Source organism: Cynara cardunculus (assembly GCF_001531365.2).
Source record: "Cynara cardunculus var. scolymus isolate 2C chromosome LG 2, CcrdV1, whole genome shotgun sequence".
Taxonomy (NCBI): domain Eukaryota; kingdom Viridiplantae; phylum Streptophyta; class Magnoliopsida; order Asterales; family Asteraceae; genus Cynara; species Cynara cardunculus.
Window position 1 is genome coordinate 12504863 of NC_037529.1, and position 10580 is coordinate 12515442.

A 10580-nucleotide genomic window follows, 5' to 3' on the forward strand; every position below is an offset into this window, starting at 1 on the left:
GGGGGAGGGGGAGGTGAGGCGGTGCATGGGCATGCACCCTCCCCCTATGTGAACACCAAATTTCCAGTTATCATATTGGACCAATAATTCAAACTCATAAGGAGGTGACCTATTTTCAACTTTGGTCCCTCAACTTCCAACAACTATAAGATTTTTCTCCTGAACTTTCCTTCGCTATTTACTTCAAAACCTGATTAACTCATAACGTAAAACCGAACATTAAAATATCCTTTCCTTAGAAGAATTTCGTCCCAAAATTCCACGAAGTAAACAAATGAGGATATTTTACTCTCATCTAATACTCGGGTTCCCAGGTGGCTTCTGGACCCTTATCATAACGCCATTGTACTTCACTAATCTGATCTCTTTATTTCTCAATGCTTTTATTTTGAAGTCTGTAATGGCTTCAGGGTCTCTTCAAAACACAACTTTTCATCAATTTTGATTTTCGGTAGTGGCACAACTATTTTCGAATTTGATAAACAGTTTCTTAGATTTGATACATGAAAAGTGTTATGAATATCGCTCAACTTTATAGGAAACTCTAGTTTGTACGCCACTTCCCCAATTCGTTCAAGGATAGGAAATGGTCCAATATAGCTTGGGCTCAACTTACCTTTATTTCCAAAACGAACAACTCCTTTCCATGATGGCACTTTCAACATCACCCTTTCACCAATTTGAAACTCAATAGGCTTACGAAGCTTATCAGAATAACTTTTCTGCCGATCCTGGGCTACTTTCATTCGTTCACGAATCTGATTAATCTTATTCGCCGTCAGCTGAACTAAATCAGGTCCAACCAACTGTTTCTCGCCCACTTCGTTCCAACACAATGGTGTTCGGCATTTTCGCCCGTACAAGACTTCAAAAGATGCCTCTTGAATATTCGAATGATAACTATTGTTGTAGGTGAACTCAATCAATGGCAAATGACTATCCTGCGATCCTCCAAAATCAATAACACTTGCTCGAATCATATCTTTGAGCGTCTGGATCGTTCGTGCACTTTGCCTATCGGTCTGTKGATGATAAGCCATACTCAATTTTATCTATAAACCCATTTCTCTCTGTAAATCTTCCAAAACATAGACGTGAATCGACGATCTCGATCATAAATAATCGACAATGGAACACCGCGACATGTTACCACTTCATCAATATATAGTTTTGCTAATCAATCCATAGAATACGATTATTTTATTGGTAAGAAATGATCAGACTTGGATAATCAATCCACAACAACCCATATAGCATCAAAGCCTTTTGGTGTTCTAAGTAGCTTGGTTATGAAATCCATAGTAATGTGATCCCATTTTCAAACTGGAGTTTCTAACGACTGTAACTTACCGTTAGGACGCTGATGTTCTGTCTTCACTTGCAGGCAAGTCATACACTGTTCAACATGCCTTGCTATATCTTTCTTCATTCCCGGCTACCTGTAGAATTCTATTCGTACACAAACTCTATTATGGATACACAACAATTCTTGACTATCCCTTACAAATTCTATTCGTACCCGGGTGAATGGAAAAATGAGATTTGTGAGCTTCACTCAATATTCTCTCTCTGAGATTATCATAACGTGGCACACAAACTCTATTCTGGATACACAACAATTCTTGACTATCCCTTACAAATTCGGTCAATAAACCACTGAGTCGCTCCTGCTTGATCTTATCTTCTTTCATAGCTTCATTTTGGAAACTTTGCAGTTCCTTGTGAATGTCGCTGGTGCGTTTGTAAGTCTAAACGGCATCACTAGGAACTCGTAGTGACCGTAGCGCATATGAAATGTTGTTTTCAACACATTTTCTTCTCATATCTTTAGCTGATGATAACCGGATCGTAAGTCAATCTTTGAAAAGTAACTAGCCCCAATCAATTGATCAAATAAATCATCAATTCTTGGGAGTAGATACTTGTTCTTGATTGTCAACTTATTTAACTCCTGGTAATCGATACACATCCTCATCGATCCGTCTTTCTTCTTTAGAAACAATACCGGTGCACCCCAAGGAGATGTACTCGGTCGGATAAAGCCTTTGTCGAGTAATTATTTCAACTGTGACATAAACTCCTTCAGTTCAGATAGATCTAATCTATATGGTGAACAAGCAATTGGCACGACTCCAAATATTAATTCGATCTGAAACTCTATCGATCGATCAGGAGGTAACCTTGTCAAGTCTTCTGGGAATTCACTTACGACCGAAATACTCTCCATCTTGCTCTTTTCTTTCTCCCTATCAATCACATAAGCGAGAAAGCTTACACACTTTTTCTGCACAACCTCTGAGCCTTTAAGACGGAAATAAGGCTGGAACAACGATCTTGTCTATTGTCATAAATTATAATTGGTCTCTTCCCCGGTAGATCTATATGAATCACTTTATTATTACAGATTCTGTTGGCTTGGTTTTTTAGCCAACCAATCTATACCCACTATTACATCAAATTCCTGTAATGGCATGGGGAATAATTGAATGGGTATCTCACACCCCTCTACTGTTATGAAACAATCATCAAAAACTTCCTTAACCAAGACTTCACTATCGTTTGCGGTTTTTCTACTATCAAAGCATCATCTAACACCTTAGCCTTTAAACATGCCAATCCAACAAATGAAGGTGACACAAATGAACGATTTGCACCAGAATCAAATAAGACTTTGGCACATACTGAATTAACAAAGAATGTACCTGTCACCACTTCTGGGTTTTCTTCAGCTTCGCCACTTGTCATCTGAAAGGCTCGTCCTCTCGTCATCGTTTCTCCACGCCTTATCTCTTTACGACCACTAGGATATTTCGGTTAATCATCGATCTTCGGTTGGGTGGATTACCCCTAGAATAACAGATCCATGTCCCTTTGCTTGTGGATAGTTAAAATGAATATGATGGGAGAATTACACGTAAAACATCGTCATACTGCTCCACAATCTTTAGCCAAATGACCCGATTCCTGACATTTGTAACACTTTCATAGGTCAGTATTACATCCCCCTAGATGTACTCTATGGCATTGGGCACACGGTCTATCAGTAAACCTTTGTGTTGGAAGATTTAGGGTTCCAACAAACTAAGGTCTACGGAAGTCGACCACTAACAGATCCCCTTTTCTTTTCTCCCTAATTCTCTCTTGCGGTTGCCGATTGTTATCTTGTTACAAAATCTCCCCAGCATCAACCGCTGCTTGAAACGTAACCGGATTTCTGAAAATCACATACTTTCTGAGGTTGGGTTTCAAACCCCAGATATACTTTCTCACTTTGCCGCCTACAGTAGCAACATATGAAACATCGAATTGAGACTATTCCATGAATATTTCAGTATACCGACGAACCGTCTTACTGCCCTGCTCTAATCGAAGATGGTTCTCTAGCTTTCGTATCGCAGCTTTAGGACAATACTGAACTTTAAATTTTGCAACAAAATCCTCCTACGACATTGTATTTAGAATATTCAGATCTGAACTCATCATAATTTTCCACCAGTACAGTGCACTTGACAACAATCTTGATACAACAAACATCACTTTATCTTATTTCCCGCTTTTACTGGTATTTAGACTTAATTTGATTTCTTTAAGCCAACACATGGCCTTAACTAGATCACACTCACCAGAAAACTTAGAAGGCTTACATAAAAAGAAACATATTAATATCACCTCCCTTTGGTACTAAAGATGAGGTAGGTGGAACAGATGTGGTTGTCACCGATGTACTTGTCCCGGCTTCTTCTAGAAATTCATATTCACCATTACTTCTGCATTATGCATAGTAGAACGCCTCAGCAAAGATACCAGACTATACTGAAATTTCCCCAATTCGACCGCTAACATTTCCCGAGTAATAAACCCAAGGTTGTGATTACGACCTCTGCCCCTTGCTCTGCCCCGTCCACGGCCTGATGTTGAGCTCTCTTGTACCGATATTTCCCGCTCAATATGAATTTCTTGCTGTATACCTATCCCTCATCCTTGGCCCCGACCTTGACTCCTTGTCTCCACTATTGCAACAATTTCTGGATTTATTCCAGTATTCAAGATTCCTCTTCCTCGGCCTCTTCTGTGGCCTGTAGATGTTCCCTCAGGAATATTCCCTAACACAAGATTCTCTCCCTCGAGATTCACAAACACATTTCTAACTGAACGTATAGGATTATCTGTCATCTTAAAGAATCACTTTTAATTGCAACAATAAACATGTATACAATTAATCACATACCTAAATATAATAAGATGTTCAAGTTCAAACAAGCACTTGTAAACTCATGATTACATTGGTCGTATGCAATATAAATTTACCGCACTTACTAATTATATTTAACACATTCCCATGCTCGAAATCCAGTGGAACCTATTATCATACAGTTAACACATCTAGTTTAAGTCCAAGTACCAGAGAAATACCTAGATCTCTTAAATCGAGGCTCTGATACCAACTGTAACAACCCAACAAAACTAAATCCCCAAAAATCCATTCTATCACATATAAAAGGTTCCAATATATACAAACAGATCAGTTACATCCATACATATTAGCAAAAGTCTAATCTGAAAAGAACTTCTCTAATGAAAACTAATTCAACCAGTCACATTTTTCCTTTGCCTTTGTTCTCCTACCTGAGTTGACCTGCAAAAATACATTTTATAACAACTGAGGGTTAGACCGAAAAGTCTAGTGACTAATTTCCCTCGTATAAAAAACTTTCCATAAAATCATAATAAATTTAGTTCAGATTCCAACTGTTAAAACTGTTACGGCTGCCCCGCCATCTATCGCGATTATTCCACCAACTATCGCGGTTAAACCCGCCAACTATCGTGGTTGTCCCGCCATCTATCGCAGTTAAACCCGCCAACTATCGCCATCTGTCCGTTAATTATCAGTTTAAACGATTAGCAAACTCATAGGTCAAAGCTTGGCCGAAGAACTCCCTCATCTCCTAAGGCATGGGAGATGAGCGCTCCCTCATCTCCCAAGGTTTGGGAGATGAGCACGCCCCACCGGAAAAATTTTCGAATCCAACCACGTCACGTAATTTCGTGTATCAAAGTAAATCACATGTAACGTAATAACACGTACTTTACAAAAGCTTTTTAAAAACTCACCTTGTCTGAAATTATCCAAGACCTCACCAAAATTCTTCTGATTCTTTCTTTTTTTCAATCAAGTCACCAAAAACCTTTTTCCAAAATTTCTTTTCAACTATATATATAAACTTCTAAGGAGGAGGGGGGAGTTGAGCCCTCCTCCCATGCGAACACCAAATTTCCAATTATTATATTGGACCAATATTTCTAACTCACAAGGAGGTTACTTATTTTCAACTTTGGTCCCTCAACTTCCAACGACTATAAGATTTTCTCCTGAACTTTTCTTCGCTATTTACTTCAAAACCCGATCAACTCATAACTTAAAACCGAACATTACACCATTCTCCTTCCCTCCCGTACTCCGACGATACCTATCTGTAACCTAATGTTGAATTATGTACCAAAGAAATAACATAAACTTTAAACAACTAAAATTGAATAAGTCTTCCATGATTACATACATATCCACTGTAGATTGATGTGTAATTTCAAATTTTAAACAAAATCATTGGAGGGTTCTACTTAAGCTTCATTTAATTTCTTATTTTAGAGTAAATTTTTTATTTTCCCGTTAACAGTTTGCTAAATCATATTGTCTAGAGGAACATGAAAGAGGGCTGCCGAGAGCAGGGGTCGTTACCAGAGTTTCCGGAACAACAATGATGTAAAGGAAGAAGATGTAGGGACAAGAGGGAAGAAGACGTTAGAACAGAAGGAGATGAAGATGAACTCATAGATCAATATGAGATGGAGCAACGGTAGTATAGTGGTAAGAGAGGGGCAATATACACTTCAAGAAACCTCTAGTCTCTCTCGTTGGAGCATCCACCAATTACCTGAGCAAGGAGATGCAGATTGTTAACTAAGGGAGTAGAGTTTGGTGAGATTTGATTTTGGTGATGAAGCAAGAAGAATAGCAGGTGGTGAGGTGGCGGAAATGGGAGGAGGCGGGTAACCAATAGATTCCTCAAAACGGAGAAACAAAAATCAAAATCACAAAAATAAATTACTTTAATCGATTCCCATTTTGAAGAAACCAACATTGATTATAATATTGCTATTTCATTTATCTATTAAAATTTTATTTCTCTTTCTAAATATTTATTTACAAAGTTTTCTATTGGTGGTTTCACTTGGTAATCATTTTTGGATGATGAAAAACTCTTCTCTCATACTTTCTTTATTTTAGAGATAGTTTTAAGGATGCTCTTGGAACAGAATATCGACTCAAAATCTCCATTTTCTTCAATTTGTCCATTTAGGGTTTTTCAATAATTAAATATTTTAATATTAATGAAATTATAACTTGTGCAATATGATAGAGTTTTCTGTTTTCATATAAAAAAGTAATTATGCCATATAATGATTATTGGTAACATGCCTTTACTTTAAATTTATTTTTGTAATTTTAATATGACATCTTAGTTAGCAAATTATTTGAGTTGTGTGATCATTAATGGGTTCATACGTTAATCGAGTACTTAAATAAATAAAAAGTTTGCTAAATACCTTTAAATGATAGTTTTAAAACTTGGCTCTTAAAAATATGAATCAAGTTAAAGTTAGCTCCATTTAACAATTTTTTCTCAAAATAAATATAAAATCATTTAATTTAATTTTTTGTTAACATAAATTATATCCCTCGCTAAGTTGTGTCTGAGAGCACCAATAGATTATCTATAATTATTCTAAAATAGAAAATTAAAAGTTAAAATATTTAAAAATAAATTACAATCAACTTTAACAGATTATCTATTTTAGAAATTTAATAATAATTATATTATTTAAATATTTTATAATTTTTATTATCTCCATTAACTTATTTTTATATAAAATGATATTGATTCAACCTTTATTGGTGGAATGAATAAAAAACTCATTTCTCTCTCTCTCATATTTTTAGAATTTTAGAAAATTCTTTATATTAACAGTTTTCTCCATGATAATCTATTTTAAAAAATTAGATAGGGAAACTATTGGAGTATTATAGAGAAATAAAAGTTGATTTTCACTATTTTAAAGAAGCTATTGAAGATGTTCCGATCTCTCGGTAATTGTGATAGCTTGTTTAGCGACGGTCCCTTATTTGTCGCCAAATTCATCATTAATTTTTTATTTTTAAATTTGTCATTGTCACGTCAGTAACCTGTTGGTATTTCACGATATCTATCAATCAAAGTAGCCTTTTTAGTAATCAATGAAAGTAGCATTTTTAGTAATGTCATGGATTTGATCAATATAATTCATTTACTTTATGCTGAAAACACAATTATATACAGAATCACAGAGACTAATTAATAATGCAAGCCGGTTAGCATAAGCAGACCGATTTATCGATCATCAAAATAAGAAAACAAAAAAAAAATGAATTCAGACAAAAACGACAATTACATATTTGCACCAACCTTCCCATTGAATTCGATGCACCTCAACTGATGAAAGAAGGGAAACCAAATGCTATTGATTATTCCTTATCAAACCCTAAATCGACAAACAAGCGTTGTGGAATCTTCAAAAGCTTGACGTGTCATGATATGGTGGCAAACGTTATCCATCACTAATATTATCGATCTGTCACAAAAGAATATTCTTGTGGGAGGAGTTTGAGATATCGAAACCATTTATATATCTTGTTATCCACTTTGTTGCAATTTGTAGAGAATACCCTTTGCGACCCCTTAGATGTATAGCATGGTCAATATTTATAATTATGATGCTTTTTGCATCGATAAACCATGCTAGTTGCATAAAAGGAAGTGTTTTGAGGCAATTTAGCACATAATGTAGATGTTAAGTTGTATATGCACATGAATAAAGTGATGAAGAAAGCAATGTATATGGCAGAAGTGGTCGAATAGATGAATCTTCAAGTGGGATTTTGAATTATTGTCCAAAAAGGGCATTGAAATAAATTTGAAGTGGGGTATTGAATTATTGCCAGAAAAGAATCGAAGACAAGATATAGAAAGAAAGGGAGAATATAATTCTCTAGTTGTGCATTGTTGCATTATAAGGAACTTATTCGTGTACATGGAAGAGAAAATGAAATTTTAGGCTGCAAATCCAACCTGAACTATATAAACCTAGAAAAAGCCTCAACTAGACAATACATATCATAATGCTATTTGTCACAATTCTGTGATGAATGCCAAAATAGTCGCATGTTTTCTAAGTGAACTCATGGTAGAAACAAATCACGTATTCTACAGAAGAGGTCAAAACGTGATGATGATGAGCACTTTAGTGTCGCCCTTGTCGTTGCCAAGGGTATTGTAATGTATATATGTACAAACTTACAAACACAGGTCTATGTATTGATACAATATATGCACACATGGCGTCCATGTCATCAACACAGGTCTATGTATTGATACAATATATGCACACATGGCGTCCATGTCATCCTCATCGACATGAGTAGGACTAGGACCCACCCATGTCAAAAAGCATTGAAGATACAGGGAAAGATGGATGTATCATACTCCTCATCTTTTCTAATCAATATATTGAAAGTCTTATGAGTCCAAATTCGTGATGCAGCTACAAGAGAGTCATTCATCAATCTTTACATTATGAAAACAATTGTTCTTTCTTTTAGGGTTTAGGGTAAAGGATATGTTTGTATGCGTATGACCTCCAAACCTTAATTTCGAATTGGATATATCGAGTTTGTTTGGTTTGCTTACTTTTTCTCGGGTAAAATGTTAGGAACGTATATGTATGTAGTGTACCTTTACTAGATTATTTTTGCTTAGTTTTGGAATCATTACGAGAAGACATTAAAAAATATTATCTATGACATGAAAAATGATTTTGCGTTTTATATTTTGAATGCCTCCTTTAGTTATAACGTTTTTCCTTCTCGGAAAATTTCAATCTAAAAATACGTATTTGTTTCTATTATATTGATTATGGTTTACACAATTCTTCCTATTTTCTTATTCATCGAAGGGTATTTAAGAGATTTGATAATCAAACATTAATTTCCGAATATAATGATACATGTTCTATGAGATGGAAAACATTATTTCTTGATTAAATAGGACCCCACTTCTAGGAATCCTTTGGCAAGTATATAAGCCATTCAAGTTCATTCAAGAAAACCACAAACCAACATATCCCATCTTTCTCAAGGTTAGTTTTGTGAAGAAATGTTGTTATGAAATATTTCTAAAGCTTTTATGAACAAAAGAATGTTTGCAAAAGCAGCTTTCCAGCAAAATAACGCAACACAAAAACTTGCTTCATTTATTTTTGATCCTGAGATAAAATGTGACAAGTTTTTTTGTTAATTATTTCAGGTTTTAAACCTAGAGCGAGTGAAAATGAGTGGTGGAGATTGGATGTGTGGTGCATGCCAACATTTGAATTTCAAGAAACGTGATTCTTGCCAAAAGTGTCAGTGTCCCAAATTCGCAACACCTTCAGAGATGTCATGTTATGGCGTAAATAGAACAGAGGTGTTGGCTGGCGATTGGTATTGCTCCACGTTTAATTGTGGGGCCCACAATTATGCTAGTCGAACGGGGTGTTATAGATGTGGTACACCTAAAGATTACACAACGGCTGCAATGATAACAACATCCACAGGAGGTTGTTACACTCAAGATCTTAACATTCTTCCAGGATGGAAAAGTGGTGATTGGATCTGCAATAGGTAACATTTTGAAAATAATGCATAAACTTGTATACAAAATATTAAAACCGAAAGAAAAAGGTTTTCGTTTTTGGGTTTACATCAACTATTAAGTGAGAAATATTGCTACCTAAAATTCAATCTGCTTTTTGGATTTGAACAGACTAGGTTGTGGGGTACATAATTACGCAAGTAGGATGGAATGCTACAAGTGCAAGACACCAAGGGAATAGGGTTGTCAATCAATCTCTCAAATACCCAAATTCTTCCTAAATACGTCGTCACTAAAAATTCTAGAATGCAAGTGAATTAAGGGAAGAGAGTATTACGAGTATGTAAACAACAATCTCTTTGGACTTCAATGATACTTATTCTTTGATTGTATCTAATTTCCAACAATTTTAATTTTTGTTTCACGATCATCGGTTTATGACTTTTTGTATAGTATAATTTGTTCTTACATGAAGTTTAAATTCCGTTAAAAGACTAATTGGAGAGATTCCATCACCAAAAACCATGGTCGCAAATACGTAAAGATCAAATACACTACTAGAAAACCAGGTATCAGCGACGACTATCAGCGAGGGAATAATTCCCTCGCAGATCAGCGAGGGATCAACGAGGGAAGTGACAAAAAACACATTCCCTCGCTGATCCCTCGCTGATCTGCGAGGGAATTTCCAAAAAACTCATTCCCTCGCTGATCCCTCGCTGATCTGCGAGGGAAATGTTCCCTCGCAGATTCCTCGCTGATCAGCGAGGGATCTGCGAGGGAAGTTCTGAAAAAACTAATTCCCTCGCTGATCCCTCGCTAATTTGCGAGGGAACTTTCTTCTACAATTTC

General features: G+C 35.9%; 1 protein-coding gene across 1 annotated transcript; it reads left to right on the forward strand.

Annotated features, from left to right (window-relative positions):
• The first annotated feature begins 9011 nt into the window (after positions 1-9011).
• On the forward strand, positions 9012-10106 carry LOC112505908 (nuclear pore complex protein Nup153-like). Its single transcript, XM_025109946.1, has 4 exons — positions 9012-9052; positions 9144-9234; positions 9402-9757; positions 9900-10106. Exons 1-4 carry the CDS (start codon positions 9012-9014, stop codon positions 9967-9969), a joined length of 558 nt encoding a protein of 185 aa, XP_024965714.1. The 3' UTR covers positions 9970-10106.
• Positions 10107-10580: the final 474 nt, after the last annotated feature.